The 16,538-nt window shown below is 60.0% G+C and overlaps 2 protein-coding genes across 9 annotated transcripts in view; one reads left to right on the top strand and one right to left on the bottom strand.

The window, feature by feature from the left end:
• ZMYM3 (zinc finger MYM-type containing 3) overlaps positions 1 to 10,251 on the bottom strand; it is a 22,630-nt gene extending 12,379 nt beyond the window's left edge. For 2 of the 8 annotated variants that reach the window (XM_087941240.1, XM_087941233.1), the window contains exons 1-8: positions 6,698 to 6,876; positions 2,589 to 3,476; positions 2,103 to 2,149; positions 1,831 to 1,903; positions 1,127 to 1,418; positions 759 to 966; positions 416 to 625; positions 51 to 201 (exon numbers count right to left, since the gene is read on the bottom strand). In XM_087941240.1, coding sequence (XP_087797366.1) covers positions 51 to 201; positions 416 to 625; positions 759 to 966; positions 1,127 to 1,418; positions 1,831 to 1,903; positions 2,103 to 2,149; positions 2,589 to 3,459 — 1,852 coding nt within the window. In that variant the 5' untranslated portion in view covers positions 3,460 to 3,476; positions 6,698 to 6,876. Of the gene's footprint in view, positions 1 to 50; positions 202 to 415; positions 626 to 758; positions 967 to 1,126; positions 1,419 to 1,830; positions 1,904 to 2,102; positions 2,150 to 2,588; positions 3,477 to 4,850; positions 4,873 to 6,295; positions 6,553 to 6,697; positions 6,877 to 7,231; positions 7,307 to 9,768 lie in introns of those variants that run through there. The other 6 variants (XM_087941234.1, XM_087941238.1, XM_087941237.1 and 3 more) reach the window with 6 other exon arrangements.
• Positions 9,953 to 16,132, top strand: NONO (non-POU domain containing octamer binding). Its single transcript, XM_026716650.2, is given in 12 exon segments — positions 9,953 to 10,069; positions 10,405 to 10,582; positions 11,519 to 11,712; positions 12,178 to 12,479; positions 13,048 to 13,143; positions 13,463 to 13,659; positions 13,752 to 13,836; positions 14,135 to 14,237; positions 14,329 to 14,371; positions 14,607 to 14,634; positions 14,636 to 14,714; positions 15,236 to 16,132. Coding segments are annotated over 11 exon segments (1,416 nt in total). The 5' UTR covers positions 9,953 to 10,069; positions 10,405 to 10,431; the 3' UTR covers positions 15,374 to 16,132.
• Positions 16,133 to 16,538: the final 406 nt, after the last annotated feature.

Raw genomic sequence — 16,538 nt, forward strand, 5'->3', positions numbered from 1 at the left:
GAGCCCCAGCCTCCCCACCCTGGGCCCACAGAACCCATTGCCTGGGGTACCTGTCAGTCCGGCCTGCTTGACCTTGTAGGAAGTGGTGCAGCAGACGGAGCAGAAGACTGCCAGCTGGCCGTTCCGGTCCTTGTGGGAGAGCATGTCAAAGTTCTTGCAGAGCGTCTTGCACCACATGCAGGGGTAGAGCCGGACGTGTTTCTGCAGAGAGCCAGGGCAGGGGGCGCTGCTGGGCAGGCTTGCTGGCGGGCCCCGGACCCTTCCCCCCCTCCCCTTTCACCAACGCCAACCGGGGGGGGCTTCCCTGCAAGGCCACTGGGGCAGCCTGGGGGGGGGGCAGCATCAGGTGGCCCCCAAGTGCTGGCCCCAAGCACACAACCCTCAGGCGCCCCCCACCCCCCCCAGCCGCCCGTACCATCTTGTAGCTGTTGAGGCAGGAGGGGTTGCAGAAACGCTTCTGCTGCCCCTCGTGGAAAAGGTACTCCAGGAGGGCCCCCTTGTACAGGTAGAGGCCGCAGCTGTCGCAGCAGTTGGTCTTCAGCCCTTTGGTGGCCCGGAACTTAGTGAAGCAGGCGTCGCTGCAGATGCGGTGCACCACGCTGCCATTGCTTACTTCATGCTGGATCTGGAGGGGAAGCGCAGCGGTCGCAGGCTGGCCGCAGGCCCCGCCCCCAGCGCCAGGGAGGGGAGTTCAGGAGGCAGGGAGGCGCCCGTGGCCTTCCCAGCAAGCTGGCCGCGGAGAGAGAGGCCTTGCTCACCTCTCCAGTCTTGTAGCACACACTGCACCGGACAGAGTCCGAGGTTTCGGCCGCCTGCGTGGACGGTTGCTGCTGCTGCTGCTGCTGCTGCTGCTGCTGCTGCTGCTGCGCCTCGTAGAGCGAGAGGCAGACGGAGGTGCAGAATTCGAAGAAAGAGTTGTCGGAGCCGATCTGGGCCACCACCGACTCCTTGGTGTTCCAGATCTCCCTGAAGGGAGGAAGAGCAGCGTCAGGCTGGGGGCAGAGCGGGGGCCCCTCCCCCCACGGGACACAGCAGGCCAGCAGCAGGAGACTCTCCCACAGTCTGGGGGGATGGCGGGAGCAGGGGGGCCAGGGTGCAGCCCCGGCGGAAGTGGGGCAGGGCCTACTTCTTGCAGAAGGTGCAGCTCTTCCTGTTGAGGGGCCGCTTGGAGAAGGTGGTGAGGCAGGAGCTGGAGCAGAAGAGCTGCGGGAGCCCCTTGCGCTGGTAGGCCGTCTGGCCCTTCTGCAGCGGCGTGCGGCAGTTGGCGCAGGTCATCTTGGTGGCGGTGGAGCGGGCCGCCCGCGGGGCCACCTGGCTGCGCAGAGACAGGCGAGTGGGGCGGCGGGTGCGGAAGGGGACAAAGTCCTCGTCGTTGGGGTCGTCCACCATGGCATCCGAGTCCTCGTCAGAGACAGGGACTGCAAGGCGGGAGGGAGGGAGGGGGGGAGGGGGGGTTAGCGGGTTTGCTTCTCTTTTGCACGTTTCCCTTTTGTATCGCCCTTTTGACTTGTCTTTCGCTTGTTCTCCTGCCTGTCTTGGCAACGGAAGGGCTGACCCTTTGCACCTTCCAAGGAGCCACTGAACGGGCGGGAGAGAGAGGAGGCCTGGACCCAAACTCTGCCCCGGCCCCTCTCTGGCCTCCCTTTCTGGAAGAAAACCTAGGCCAGCGGAGAACCTGCCCCTGGCCGGCAAGGCCAGCCCTCCTTTCTCACCCCAAACTTCTCTGGGCCGGGCAGCCCAGCCTCACCAGAAGGCTGGCAGCCTGCTCTGATGCCGAGTGACCTGCTGCACCATTGGGGAGCCCCCCCCCCCCCATTCGGGTGGACTTACTGCTCTCTGAAGAGTTGACCGTTTCTGGCCGAGACACCTCCGCCCTCCTGGCTCGCTCGCTCCTCTTCTGTTCCTGGAAGACACCCGGGAGTCACCACTGCAGCCACTGGCGGGGGGAGCCTCCCCGAGGAAGGCGACCCTCCAGCCCAAGCCAGCCTGTCCACAGGCTCTGAGCTGGGAAGGGGGAAATGCAGGCCTGGGGCTTCCAAACCCAGCCAAGGCCTGAAGGAAGAGACGGATGGCCAGCTGCCCCCCCCCAGCCCTCGCCTTACCCTTTCAACGGGGGGGGCCTCGGCTCCCTTGGCAGCGGCAACTTCCCCTGCAAGAGAAGACGAGAGAGACCCAATGGCCACCTGGGTTCCCCACGGAGGACCCACCGGAGGAGACCCCACAGCCCTGGTGGGGAAACCACCCCTGGGGAGGGCGGTGTGGGGTAAAGGAGGGAGGCCCACAGGTGCTTTTTCAAGAGGCAACTGGACTTCCGGGTTTTTCCTTGGAGACGCTTCACTTCTCACCGGAGAACGGACGAGGAACCCCAGCTGCCTCGAAGAAGAAGCACCTTCAGGTCCCCCACGGCCTGGATGACCGGGGATCTCCAAAGACCGGGAGACAAAGGAGGGAGCTTTAGAAGGGGCCCCGTCGTCAGAGGAGGAACTGGGAGGATCTCGGCGTGGAGGAAGATCTACCCAGCCAGGAGTGGCGCCCCACAAGGCAGCAGGGACAGAAGCCGCAGGGGCCCTGGGAGGAGGCTGACCCACCTGCAAGGGAGGGCGGGGGTCCCGTCTCTCGCGCTTTTGCGGCTTCACTGACGCCGCTTTCGTTCTGGGCTGCACTCAGAGACCCCTCGGCCACTTCCAGAGGAGGCAGTGGGGGTGGCCCAGGCTCAGGAAGGCTGTTCGGCGGGGGCTCTCTGTCCTGCCCCGCGGGGGCCAGAGCGTCCTCCTTTTGCTCCAGGGAGCTCTTCTTGGGGGATTTCAACCGGGGCTTCTTGGCCAGCCGTGGGCTTGTTGGGGGGCTGCCGGATGAGGGGGCGGCTTCTTGGGAAGGCGGCCCGCTCCTCACCTCAACCAGCTCTGGGTCCTCCTTGGCGGAGCTGTTTGGAGCCCAGCCTGTGTGCTTGGCGTGGCTCTCCCCCTCCTCCTTGCCTGCTTGGGACCCCGCTTCCTCCTGCAAAGCTTCGGGACCCAAGGGTTCAGTTGCCGGCATAGGGGGGGCTTCGGTGCCATTCTCTGGGTCCACAGATCCACGTGCCTTGAACAAGCCATCGGGGGCCCCAGACTTCTCCAGCACCTCCTGGTCCCCCCCTTTGCTCAAGCTGTCCAGAAGGCCAGGCTTCTCCAGGCTCTCCAAAGGGCTGGGCTTACTCGGGGCCAAGCTATTTGACTTGCTTAGGGTGGACAGGTCCCTCGCTTTCCCCAGGCCAAACTCCAAGCTCACGTCAGACGCCGCTTGCTTAGGCACCTCCCACTCCATCTCCTGGGACTGGACAGTCGCTGCTTGTGGGATGGAGGCTGTTTGGGAGGCCAGCAGGTCCTCTCCGAACTCCAGGGCCGCAGGGAGATCCCCAATCAGGGGCTTATTGTGCAGAGACCGGGGCCCCAAAGAGGCGGGGAATTCTCCGGAATCCATTCAGGGACACCCAAGACCTGAGAATCGGGAAAGGAAAGAGGTCAGTCCTTCTTTGCTGACCCACCTGCAAATCAGTAAAAAGATTCCCCCCAGAAATCTATTTCACATAGGACCCCCCCCCCCACTGATTCTGAACCCCAACTGATCTGAAAAAGCCCAATCAAAATTATCCCTTGTGAAGTAACTGATCCATGACAAATACAGTCCCATCCTGGCCCGTGCAGAGCATTAACTTCAGGAAAAGCAAAACTGGGACCAACCCGGAGTGTCAGTTGGAAAAAAATTAAAAATATTTTGTGTCCGTACAACACATTTAATTGAAGTATTGCATTAACCCATTTTCTCAGGCTCACAATGCCCTGAACTGCAAACCCACCAGAATGAAAACCAATGTCAAGGCCAACCAAGTTTAATGCGTTTCACAAACGCAGCCATTAGATCTTGGTTTAGGATACTGTATGAATAAGCGATAGAATTAGGCCCACTTCTATCAGTAGCCTGGCACTAAGCATACCTTTCAAAGTAATACAGCGCTCACACAATGAACACACAGCAGGCTCCGTTACTGAACGCTCGGCCAGTGCAAAACCAGCCCAGGACCTGCCTGATGACCTTCTTCCCCAAACAATGCAGAAAAGACCACCCATGCTACCTTCACACCCTGGACCAAGTGGAGAATTTCCGCCCTGGGCAGCTGTGCCACGTTTCACACAACAGGCACAGGGGTCTGATGACTTAGCAGTGTGTGTGAATGGGCCATAGACCATCAGCATAGCTACGTTTTAGTCTGAAAGATCTTCATGGGCCCACAGCCACCCAACCGAGCCTCTGCCCTCCTTCGCTTTTAAATGGAAACCTGAGGTTTGGTGCCTGGACCGGACACTTGTTAACAGCTAAATGCATTCACAGCAGTCTTTTTCTACACCCTGCCGTAAGCGGAGCTAAAAGGAGGCACACAAGTCAACGCTAGCACCTCAGACCACCCAGCTCTTGTGGTAGTAGCACTCAAAAAAGGCAAAAAGTTTCTTGGGATAAGCACAGGCGTGTTTAGCAAGGCACACAACTACACAAAGGGAGATTTTGCTTGCTGGTCTCCGGCGGAGGGTGCCAGCCCTAAGCAGCTACAAGGCAGCTTGGAGGGCTCTGCAGAGGGCTGCAACAACTGTCTGGCCACAATTCCTTGATCTGCAATGTGAGAGGGAACCTGCCTCCAGGGCCAGCCTGGGCAGAGTTAGAGGCAGGTGGCTTCTAGGGCTGAAGGTGCAGCAAACACTTTCCTTTCTCTGGTAATGGAATCTAGCAGGTTCTGTCCTTCACTGGCCAATGGTTTTCCACAGGTGATGTAACGCTGCCTGAGAGGGTGCCAGGCCCTGAAAAGTGCCCGTCGGAACCTGCTGCAGCCCACTCGCTGTTGGGCAAGGCAGAGCCACCCACTCAGGCCTGGGGATGCAAGGGTCCTTCTTGCCGATGCTCTGCAGCAGGACCTTGGTGCGGTGGGTTGTCCTTAGCCTTCCACAGCACCCACCCTAGCCTGGAGTGGGAAAAATTGGTTTGCGGTGCTTCTGCCCCCTCCTAAGCGGGCAGTTCCAATTGAGCTTGTTAGGGAAGAGAGTTTGCCCACGGGCAACCCAACTGTGGGGTCCACCACCATTCAGAGATGTCACGGGTGGCCTTGGGGTCAGGCACCATCAATATGCTGATCCTACCCAGCTTCACGTTTTCATCTCTACCCGGGTGAAATAGGAGACGTCGTGGGATTTTTACGAGGGTCTGAAAGGGGCAGATGGAATCTCGGCAATATGGCATTACTGTCAGTCTCTGATCTTCCGTGGAGGCTCGTTTCTCCCGAAGGGGCAGGTGTACAATCTGGAGAGTTCTCCTGGACTTGCGGTTCCAAGGAGAAGAGCAGAGAGAGGCTGTGGGCAGGATGGCCTTTGCCCAAGTGCAGCTGGCCCACCAGTTAGTTACACCTTCCCTTGACCAGGTGGTGCTGAGGACTCCTTGGTTTGGAGAGGTTGGTACTCTTGCCTTTCTCTGTCTTAGGCTATTGCAACCTGCTTTATGTGGGGCTGCCCTGGAAGGTAACTTGGAAGCGGCAGCTGCTCATTCATTGACTGCCCCAGGCAGCTCCACCTCTATTTTAAGGGAGCTCGGCTGGTTGTCGAGGCTTCCGTCTCAAGGCAAGGCCCCGGGGGTTCCTTTTAACGCCTTCTCCCAACAGAAACGGCCTGCGGCATGTGGACTGAGAGTTGGATGCTGCAGCTTCCGCTTCTCCAGGAGAGATCAAGAGGTCCAGCAACAGCCCCCTCCGAGGACAGGCTGCCTCCCACCCTTTGGGGTCTTCCTGCTTGCAAAGACCCGCCTGCAGAAGACAGGATGTTTTCTTGTCCGCTGCCCAGTTTTGACAGGCAGCCACACTTTTTCTATCGAGCACACCGGCCCGCACCCCTCCCCCCTGTGCGGGTCTCCTCAGTTCAGATCGCCGAGCCTTCCTCCATTCAGGAGGGGAGGGAGCCCCAAAGCCCAGCAGCCCCCCTGCAGCCCAGCTCGGGACCCCCGCCCCCGGCGGGCCTCCTGCCAGGGCCCGGCCTCCCCGCCCCCAGGGGCCCCAAATCTTCCCGCCGCAGCCCCGTTTCCCCTCCGAGCCCGGCCAGCCTGAAGGCTCCGCTTGAAGGCCCCCTCCGCAGGCTTCTCCAAGAGCGACCCCCGGAGGGATCCCGCTTTGGGGAGGCGGAGCGCGGCCCCCGCCGACCTCCGTTGTGCCAAGTCACGGGCTGCCGAATCCGGGCTGGTCAAAGAAGCCGCGTGGGGAACGCCAGACCTCCCGGGGAAGCACCTGCGGGAGATCCCGCCGCTCCGGCCCGCCGCCATGCCCGCCCGATCGCTCCGCGGCTCAGCCTCGCCGGAGTCCTGGCGGGCCTGCGGGATGCGCCGCTCCTCCCTGGCGGCGGGCGGGACCCTCAGCAGATCCGCCTCGCCGTCGCGGACCCCCCTGCAGGGTAGGCCGGCCGGAGCCGCCACCCCGTCCAAGCAGGCCCCCCCGGCGCCCCTGCAGTTCCGGCTAGTCCCGCCCCGCAGCGCCGCCGGCCCGGGGAGGGGGGGGGCAGGGCAGGGCCCCTCCCCCTCCCGCCCGTACCTGCAGGGCCCCTCCCCCCGGGCCTTGGCCCCGCCCCTCCCGCGCCCCACCCCCTCCCCTCACGAGGTCATCGCCCCCGCCCCGCGCGGCGGCCGCCCTTACCTGCCGCTCCCCGACTCCGCCACAGCGTTCGCCCCGCCGCGCCCGTCCCCGCCACAGGCGCTGCCGGAGCCCCCGAGGAGCGTGCGGAGGCGGCGGCCCCTTTAAATGGAGGCGCGCTCGGAGCTCTCCGCGCGCCGCAGCCCGAGCGAGGGGGAGGTCGGGGAGGCCACCCATTGGTCGGGACCCAGCCAGCGCTGCGCCCCGATTGGCTGCCGGCTCCCGGGCCCTGCGTGCCGATTGGCTGCACTCTCACCGAAGCTCGCGAGACTGGCCGCAGCAGGTTGGCGGGTATCAAAACCCGGCGCGGAACTCCCCACTCGTTCGGATCGAGCGGGCAAGGCGGAAAACCCGGAGCGGCAGAACGCGGGGCGGAGTCGGGGGAAAGGCGAGTGGGGGGCTGAAGGGGGTCGAGGAGGGGCTCCGTCCTCCCGCCGTTCCTGCGGCCCCCTTCAGAACTTCCCCAAATCCGGGGGCGCGGGGAGAGCCGGCGCTGCGTCCAGGCCCACCCGCACCCCCTGCAGGCGGCGCCCTCACCTCCTCCCTCCGGCCAGGGGCTCCCTCGGCGTTCGCGGCGGGGCGGCGAGGCAGTGAGGAGTGCGCGGCCAGGGTGGGGGGGCGGGCCAGCGGGACCGCCCGGACGAGGGCGCCTGGAGACCCCGCCCCCTCCTCGCGCCGCCCCCTCCGCCCTCCGGAAGGCGAGGCGCCCCCGCCAAGCGGCAGCCCCCCCTCGCAGAACCTGCCCTGCCCCCCAGGCCCCCTCCCCACTTCCGCAATTGCCCCAAAGGGAGGGCGAAGGGAGAGCCGACCCGTTCGGCCTGGGGCCAGAGGCCCCCTCTTCCCCTTCGGGGCTGGCAGGGAGGCCCTTGCTCGGGACCCCCTGGACCTGGCACATGCCAACCCCAGTGGCACTGAAACTCCCCCTAGGAGGCAAGGGGCAACAAGGGGAGTAGCCCTCGGCATAAACTCTCCCTGGGGGCAGGGACCCCTTGGCCCCGTTTCCAAGAAGGGCCTCCCCACGGGGGGGGGGCAGCTGCAGGGGGTGCCTGGATAGGCCAAGGATGCCAGCCTGGCGGAGGGGGGGGGCTTTCAGTTGGAAAGGGTTCTGGGGGCTGGGAACGTCCCCCTCGTGCTTTGCCCTGGCACTTCCAGATCCAGTCCAATATTCCTCAAGCTTCCAAAGAGGATTTATTTTTAAACTTATCAAGTGTGGCCACCACTCTGGGCCTGTTGCCACCACTGGGGGCTCCACACGGCTTCTTGAAGGAGGCTCCCAGCGGGCAAGCCTTTATCCTCAAGCCTCTGCGGGAACCAATGAAGCATTCCGTGTTCTGTGACATCAGGCAGTGTCCATGGGCTCCCTTGCGAAAGAGAGCGCCCAAGGAATTGCTCCCAGGCACTCTTGGGCGTGTTCACACGGCATGGCCAACCAGGTCAACCACAAGCCTCCTGCTTAATTTTATCTTTGCTGCTTTTTTATCTTTATCAGTTAATTTTATCCAAGTTGCTTTTTTTTTTTACTTCGGCTTGTGTGAATCCAGCATATTATAAATATGGATTCAGTCGACAGTCAGGCACTGTGTGCTGTAGGAAGCAGCCACTGTTCTCCAATACCCCTCAATCGCAGAGGGTGCACACATCTACCTGCCTTTGAGTTGCTTGAAAGGGAAGCAAAATTATTTTGATTAGTGCCAATCTTAGTTGGGCGGTAATGATGGAGGCTTGTCATCTCTTGGTCACTCCTCACAGGGACTGCAACTGTGTTTCCCAACCTGCATTTTTCTCTGAAAAGATAGCATGGCAGGCCACTTTCAGCTCCCTACAGCTTGACCCTGGCTGGGGCCAACATCAGAAAGGGCCACTTCTTCCCCAGGCCAACATGCAGAGACCTGGCAGACCCAGCCAGGCAAAGTTCTCTGCGACGCCCAGGGACATGCGCAAGCTGGTCCCTGGGGAGAGGCGGCCATTGAAGGGGCTTCCTTGGAATCAACCTGGGGGATACCTCAGAGGCTTTTCCCTGGTTGCCAAGAGGGCGGGGGATGACACCTGGCCCAGCCCCCTTGCCGGACCTCAGCAGAATCCTACTCTCTGCACTGCTGGCCCCTCCCCCATTCGCCCTGGCTGGCTCTCCAAGAGGGCTCAGCAGCACCTCCAGAGGGAATCATGGTCTGGGGCCTCAGTGGGCGGAGCGGGAAGCCCTGGCTTTGCTGCCTGAAAAGCTGAGCTGGCTGAGGAGCTGGACAATGCCTGCCTGCCCCCTCTTGTGTGTGCCCATCTTGCACCGGGAGCAGCTCCACCCCAAAACATGTCTCAGCAGTCCTCCAGCCTCCCTCCACCAATCTCGGTGCACAGGCTAGGAATGGCGTTTCTGAGATCCAAGGGTGATCAACCGCGGAGTGCTCAATTGCTGCCTCTTCCCCACCCCCACCCCTTCTGAGCTTCCTCTCTGCCAGCCTCCTGCTGCAACAGCCTCCAGGCACATGGCATTTCCTGCTGCTTTCCCAGGGAGGCCAGGCAGCCAGAAGGGAGAAGCACAGCATCTGGTCTGGCAGCCACGCATGCAATGTAGCTCAGGGTGGACAGTTCCAGGGTTGTGGGAGCTGCAGAGCTGTGGCAAGGGTGGCTCTCTATGGGGGTCTGTAAGGGTGAAGAAGTTGAGATATTGCTTCATTTTGTTCTATAACCGTGCAGGGTTATTGCCCAGCCCAGCAATTCCGCACATTATGCTGCAATGTGCCTGGAAATCTTAGCTAGGACCTTTACTGGAAAAGGGTGGTTTGCCCCCCCCCTCGACATTGGATACCAGCTGGATCGGGAGCAACGTTCTGCGAGGTTTGCATGTGGTGTACTTGAATAAGGATTAATTCCGATCCACCCGCGCTCTAACTGGCCCTGGAAAGCGGCCTTACCCTAGCGCCCCTGCCGGCTGACCGCTATGCTTTCGACTCCGCCCGCGGTCCCTTTAAGAAGCGGTACGCTTCCTTGTGCGCCTGCGCGGACCTCGCGGAGCCTCACGTCACTCGCTCTTCGCCCCCTCCCTTTTCCTGCCCCTTTGTCCCTTTTTCACCACTCACTCAAACATGACTGAAAAGCGCCTCGAATGCCGATTGGCTAAGCTTTGCGCGGGCTGGGGGAGCAGAGCGCCTGACCAATCGGAAGCCTCGCCGCCCGCTCGGTTTGCCTTCGCCTTTAGATCGGCAAGCATGGCGGCCATTTAGCGGAAGAATTGGAGCGGCCAGTCAGCCAATTAGGCCCCCCAATACGCGAGAGGGCGGGACAGGGCCAGCACGCATCAGAGAACGGTTTCCGGCCTCGCGCGCCCCCATTTTTTCCTTCTTCCTTTTCCTCCCCCGCCTTCTCGTCGGCTCGCCTGAGGTGAGGAGGCCGCGGAAGGCCGGGCGGCGGGGGCGACGGGGCCGGGCGGGGGTCGCGAAGCGCCTCTTCTGGCGGAGGGGGAGCTCGAGGCTCCGAGCCCGGCTCTGCTTCGCTCCGTTCGGCCGGCTTCTGGGGGAGCGCGGCGGGGCCCGGAGGCTCCCGGGGAGCGTGGGGACGGCGGCTCCGCCGGCCGCGATCGCGGGGCGCGCTGGGAATTGTAGTCCCCCGGAAGCGCCGGGGGGGGTAGCGGCGGTCCCGGGTGGCGGGGGGGTTGCGGGGCAAGCATCCCTCCCTGAACGGCGCCCGCGTTCTCTCTCTCGGCTTGTCGCCCGCAGGGAGCCGGCCCTCCGCCCCGGCCAAGCATGCAGGGCAACAAGGGCTTCGCCATGGAGAAGCAGAATCACACTTCGCGGAAGCCGCCGCCGCCGCAGCAGCACCACCAGCCGCCGCCGCAGCAGCCCCCGCAGCAGCAGCAGGCCGCCCCCGCCAACGGGCAGCAGCTCAACAGCCAGAGTGAGTGGCCCGCCGGCGTGGATGGGCCGGCCGGCGGCCCCTTTGCAGGGAAGGCGCTCGGCCCCGGGACGCACCCGAAGGCGGCTCGGAAGGCCGGCGAAGCCGCGGGAATGGCCGTTTGGCGGCTGAGCGTCTCCGGCAGCATCTGCGCAGTCGAGGCAGGCGCTGCCCGGGGTGCCGGCCGGGCCCAGTGCGGGGAGTCCGAACCGCTGCGGACCAAGGTGGCTTAGATTTCCCTCGCCTCCCACCCCAACGAGAAACCAGAGGCCGGATTGGGACTCGGTTCCTCCGCTCCTGTCCCTGAACGCGGCCTGGAGGAGCCGCTGGTTGCAAAAAGAAATCAAGCTTCCTTGGCTGCTACTGCGAGTTGCTTTCTCTGGCTCGTCCTTCCCTTGGACTGACTTTGTTTATTGAATTTATATTGCCGCCTTAATAGGCCCATGGCCCTTTTCTTGGATGCCCCTTTTCTCACATTTTAGGATCAGAATCTTTATCTCCATTTCAAGAATATATAGATTCCTTAAAGCTTTTCGTGAATCTAGGGTGGCCCTTCAGATTAACTTACGAGTCACAGAATGGGTTAGCTAGTTTTTGAGCAATTTTATTATTAAGACACAAACTACAGGAGAGAGCTGGAAAGCCTTCTCACTCGCATCCCCTTGTAAATAAACGTAGCTGCTCGAGATCTGATCTTGCAGTTGTTGTGGTCTGTGGTTGTTGCATTTATAATCTTCCAATACATAAAATGAAGGTTGCAATGGGAATTCTCTTTCTGGTTGCATGGAGAGGCAGGCATGGGTAGTTTTGGGTGGCTCTTTCCTGTGGCTGTAACCTGGAGGTGCTGTTAAGGTCCAGACCAAGGTATTCTGCAGTGTGTTAATAGTCATCATTTGTTCCTCAGTTTTGTAGAATGAATTTATATCTCCTTCTCCTCAGATGAAGGCCTGACGATTGACTTGAAGAATTTCCGAAAACCTGGGGAAAAGACCTTCACCCAAAGGAGTCGCCTCTTTGTGGGAAACCTGCCACCTGATATCACCGAGGAGGAAATGAGAAAGATGTTTGAAAAATATGGGAAAGCCGGCGAAGTCTTCATTCACAAGGACAAAGGCTTTGGCTTCATCAGGCTGGTGAGTGACCAGAGCCATTTCTTCTTGTGTGTCCCGGGGCTTTGGGGAGAGCTAAGCTGAATGAGTTTGAAGAGGATAACTGTTATTCTTTGAGCAGCCTGCAACCCATGTGTCGTATTTTTGATGCAAGCAAATTTCAGACTGTTGGCCCTCCGGAAGGTATTTATCGCCTCTGTTGCTGTCATTTATCGCAACTGTCTCTGCACAAAAGGTCTGAAAACGCTGGAGAATAGCCTTGGCGATCTGGCTGCTTGGGTCTTCTTTCTTGTGGGAAGCAGGCATATGTTGGGGCTTTTTCTGTATCTGGTTACTTACAAAGCAAAATCTTACATATTCAATTTGTACCTTACTTTAATCCACCTAACAGCTGTTGGCTACAATGCAAATACTCTTGAGACTCCCGTAATGCCGTTCTTCCAGAAGCACCTTTTATTTAGCCTGCCTGCACGTCTGTCTTGCCCTCAGGAAACGCGGACCCTGGCTGAGATTGCAAAGGTGGAGCTGGACAACATGCCTCTGCGTGGGAAGCAGCTGCGTGTGCGCTTCGCTTGCCACAGCGCCTCACTGACTGTCAGGAACCTGCCACAGTTCGTGTCCAATGAGCTCCTGGAAGAGGCCTTTTCCATGTTTGGCCAAGTCGAGAGGGCTGTGGTCATTGTGGACGACAGAGGCCGGCCTTCCGGAAAAGGCATTGTGGAGTTCTCGGGAAAACCAGCTGCCAGAAAAGCTCTGGACAGATGCAGCGAGGGGTCCTTCTTGCTGACTACGTAAGCAGGGGCAGGGACCCTCTGGGTCAGTTGGGTGGGCTTGCGGCCAGAGGGCTGATCTTCTGTGTTTGTGTTCGCAGTTGTAAATGGGGGGATTGTGCAACTTTGGTGGTCCCTGTTGGTGAGTTATCTTTGCCTCTGGTGAGTAGGGCTGACAAAGCAGAGAGAATATGCACACAGCAACTGCGTTCTCCTCTTTTAGAGACGCTCGTTTTTGAAAGGCGTTGCGGCCTAGAAGTGTATGTGTATGCTCAGATCAGCTACCTGGGAAGCTGATTCCTCTTTCCACAGAGGCTGCTTCTGAGATAAGCCTCTGAGCAGCTGGAGGGAACGGTTGGCAAAGCAGGATCTTAGGGTCTGTACTGGGTCACTCGAGGCTTCGATCCAAATAGCTGATTTTTCTCCTGGTTGCTCCGATGGCTTCAAGAAGCACCAGTTGCTAACTGTCAAAAGAAAAACCCTTCATTCTGGAAAGGAAATAATTAAGGGAATGTCTGATGCTCGAGGTTGTTGCTAACTTTCTAGCTTTAGCCCCTGAGGTCGGCCTGTTTTCAAATTGCTCCTCAAGGTTCCCTCGGCCTGTGACAGTGGAGCCCATGGACCAGTATGATGATGAGGAAGGACTGCCGGAAAAACTGGTCATCAAAAACCAGCAATACCACAAGTAGGTGCTGGGGAGAGACCAAGCGGCACCTTGGTGATGGAAGCAGGTGTCCTTAATGCCCGGCATGCACTCACGCAGGGAGATCCTTTGGGTTACGCTTAGGTTTGTCAAAGCAAGTGTGGACATTGAACGATTGTCCATACTGCCGTTCGGGTGCCTTTAGTTGATGATATCAGGAGGTTGGATGCTGTGGAGCTGCCGGCTCTGCCGGCTGAGAAGGCTTCTGCTAGATCCTTCCTCTCAGTGTTCCCAGCCCATTGCCTTCCGCTCGGGGCTTGCAGCTCCTGAACGAACGGCCCTCGGCCTCCTGTCCCCGCAGGGAGCGTGAGCAGCCTCCCCGCTTTGCACAGCCCGGCTCCTTCGAGTACGAGTATGCCATGCGCTGGAAGGCCTTAATCGAAATGGAGAAGCAGCAGCAAGAGCAAGTGGACCGCAACATCAAGGAGGCCCGGGAGAAGCTGGAGATGGAGATGGAGGCGGCTCGTCACGAGCACCAGGTCATGCTCATGCGTCAAGGTGGGTGATGGAACTTCTTGATACGGGCTCTGGGGGTCGCTCCTGGCAGCCCCGCCTGGGTTCCAAACCCCTCCTCCTCCTCCTCCTTCCAGATTTGATGAGGCGCCAGGAGGAGCTCAGGCGCATGGAAGAGCTGCACAACCAGGAGGTGCAGAAGCGCAAACAGCTGGAACTCAGGTGAGCAGCGAATTGACAGAGGCCGCTCAGGTACAGCGAGAAGGTTGAAGACGGATTCCTAAAGAGAGCTGGAAAACCACATTCATTCTCTGGCCCGGGAAGCTTCCCGCGGAGCCCCTGGCTCCAGCCTCCCAGCTAACTGGTCTCTTGGTGAATTGATGCCCCCCCCCCTCTCGGCATGGTCCTTTGTGGCGGGGGGGCTTAGTGGATGCAGCCTGCAGAGCTGAGACGCGGCCGAGGGGCCCAATCCTCAGGGCGGCTGCTGAAGCTGGGAGACCACTCCGGGCTTCTCTGGCAGGCAAGAAGAGGAGCGCCGGCGCCGGGAGGAGGAGATGAGGCGGCAACAGGAGGAGATGATGAGGCGGCAGCAGGAGGGGTTCAAGGGCGCCTTCCCCGACGCGGTAAGGGAGGCTGACGGGCAGGAGCGGGAGGGAGGGAGGGAGGGAGACTTTGGGGGCAGCCAGTCACCTTGGGCTTGTCCGTCTGTTTCAGAGAGAACCTCCCGATATGCGAATGGGGCAGATGGGAATGGGAGGTAAGTGGCCGGGGTGCCCAGGCACGCGCGCATGCACACGCACACGTATGGTCGAGAGAGGCTGTTCCTCTGGTTCTGGGCACCAGCTGCCGGTCGGGGTCTCTGCCTGTAGCTGAGCTGGAGATGCGGGCAATGGGGCCGGGCTTGGGGAGACAACTAGGGGGCTGCTATGGTGGATTCTGGAGGGGAGGGTGCTGAGCTGGGTCTCAGGAGGGGTCCCTGCTTTGCCTTTCAGGTGCAATAGGAATGAACAACAGGGGGCCATGGGGGCACCAGTGTCCCTGCAGGACCCCCGCCTGCGACTGGCCCTGGACCAATGATCCCTGACGGAGCCATGGGAATGGTGAGGTTAACTGAGCTCTCGTCTGCGGGGGGGGGCGGGGCGGGGGCTGCAGAGCTGAGAGGGGACAGAATTATGAGTTCTATTCAAGTCCGCTTTTCTTAGCTGCTGGGGGCGGGAAGGGGGTTGTTCTAGCTGCTGCAACTTTCAGAGCAAGGTCCCTTCGATCGCTTCCCTTTCTTAAGGGCATTAGCTGCCTTTGGGATCCCCGTAGGGCCTTTTGTTCTGACAAACTTGAGAGGGGCTGGCGGCATAAACCTCCGAGCTTGGAGGATGTTGAATCTCTTTCAGGAGCTGCTACTCTTAGGGGTGGGGTGGGTTTTAGGGTCCCAGCTGGGTTTCCTGTTTTAGGCAGGTCCTTTGAGGACAGGGCTTCCCCTGGGAAGCTTTGTCTTAGACCGGCTTGAGGCCCCCTTGTGGGTCTTCATAAAGCAGGAAAGAACCCCCCCCCCACCCCCAACCGCCTTGGATCTCTGGGCCTCCGGTTGTTTCTGACCAAGATCTTTCCTTTCTCTCTGCACAAGACCCCTCCACCACCACCCGATCGCTTTGGACAGAGCGGGGCCATGGAAGGCCTGGGCACCATGGGAGGAAGCACACCGGGATTCAACCGGGGGGCTCCTGGGGGAGATTTTGGCCCTAACAAGCGTCGCCGGTATTAAGAGGAGAGGGTCCAGGGCCTGGCTCTCCTCTCAAGAAGACCCCTAGCTCCTTCTTGAGCCCCAGGAGTTTGGCCAAGGCAAGAGGCCTCTGGTCCCGTTCCTAAACGGTGCAGCTGACACCAGGAGGGTTGCATTCCTGCAAGCACGCAATGTGAACCTGGATCCCAGGAGGCTTTGGTAGCTGTGTAGTTTATGGGCCGAGCTGGGACCCCTGGCCCTCTTCCTCCCTTCCCACCCCCAAGCCCCTTGCCACAGGCTGTCCCCGGAGGCCACCAGCTCTGCCCCAGGCCTCGAAAAGGCCCTTCCGAGCACTGGGGCAAGGCCTGCGGTCCTGTACGTGGCTCCTCCACAAACGGCAGATCATGTGGGGTGGGGGGGAGGGAATAGTTTTTTTAAACTTGTAGCTTTTTATTTTTTCCTCTGGACCATTTTTTTCCTTTCCTGTAGTCTTCTGGGGCAGCCAAGAGGGCTCAATAGTGGTGATGGTGCTGGGATGAATTATTCAGTGTTGTACCATTCTTTCTTTTTTATTGGTAGAAAAGTACAATCTATTGGACATAGTAAAACACAAAAGAGTTTCCTGTTAAAAAAAAAAAAAACCCTCAGCTGAAGCAATTGTTTGTATAACCCTAACTTTACCCGTCTTGTGTAGAAGTAAATGTGTGAACCTGAGCTGTAATCGTCCACTAACAGGTTGAGTTTGTCTCAAGATTGTTACAGGAATGCATTATTATTAAAAGCGATTTTAAGACTTTTTCACCTTGTGTCCATCTCCGGTGTCTCCTGGGGTTCTGATTACTGGGTGGGAAGTGGCCACAGGCTGTTCCTCCTTCCGAGGAGGGTCTCAGTCCCGGGACCCCCAGCCTCTTCCTCCTGCTGCTGCTGCTGCTGCTGCTGCTGGGAAGGTGGGGATGTGCACCTCCAGATTCCCAGGGTACCTTTGCCCGAGGGCAGCTGGGAACTCTGGGAGTTGCTGTTCTAACACCTGGACCAGCGTGAGCCAAGAGTCACTCGCTTTCTGGGGGAACAGCCTTGCAGCCCCGTATAAACTGGGGGAGCTGGAGGGGAGGGGCGGGAGTTGCGCTGCAGTCAAGACCTGGAGGAAGAGGCAGGCTCAGCCCTCCCCTCCTTGGACAATGGACTGGCAGGGGATTCCTGGCTGCCC

This window comes from Pseudonaja textilis, chromosome 12 (assembly GCF_049901715.1).
Source record: "Pseudonaja textilis isolate UNSWEBS1 chromosome 12, rPseTex1.2, whole genome shotgun sequence".
Taxonomy (NCBI): domain Eukaryota; kingdom Metazoa; phylum Chordata; class Lepidosauria; order Squamata; family Elapidae; genus Pseudonaja; species Pseudonaja textilis.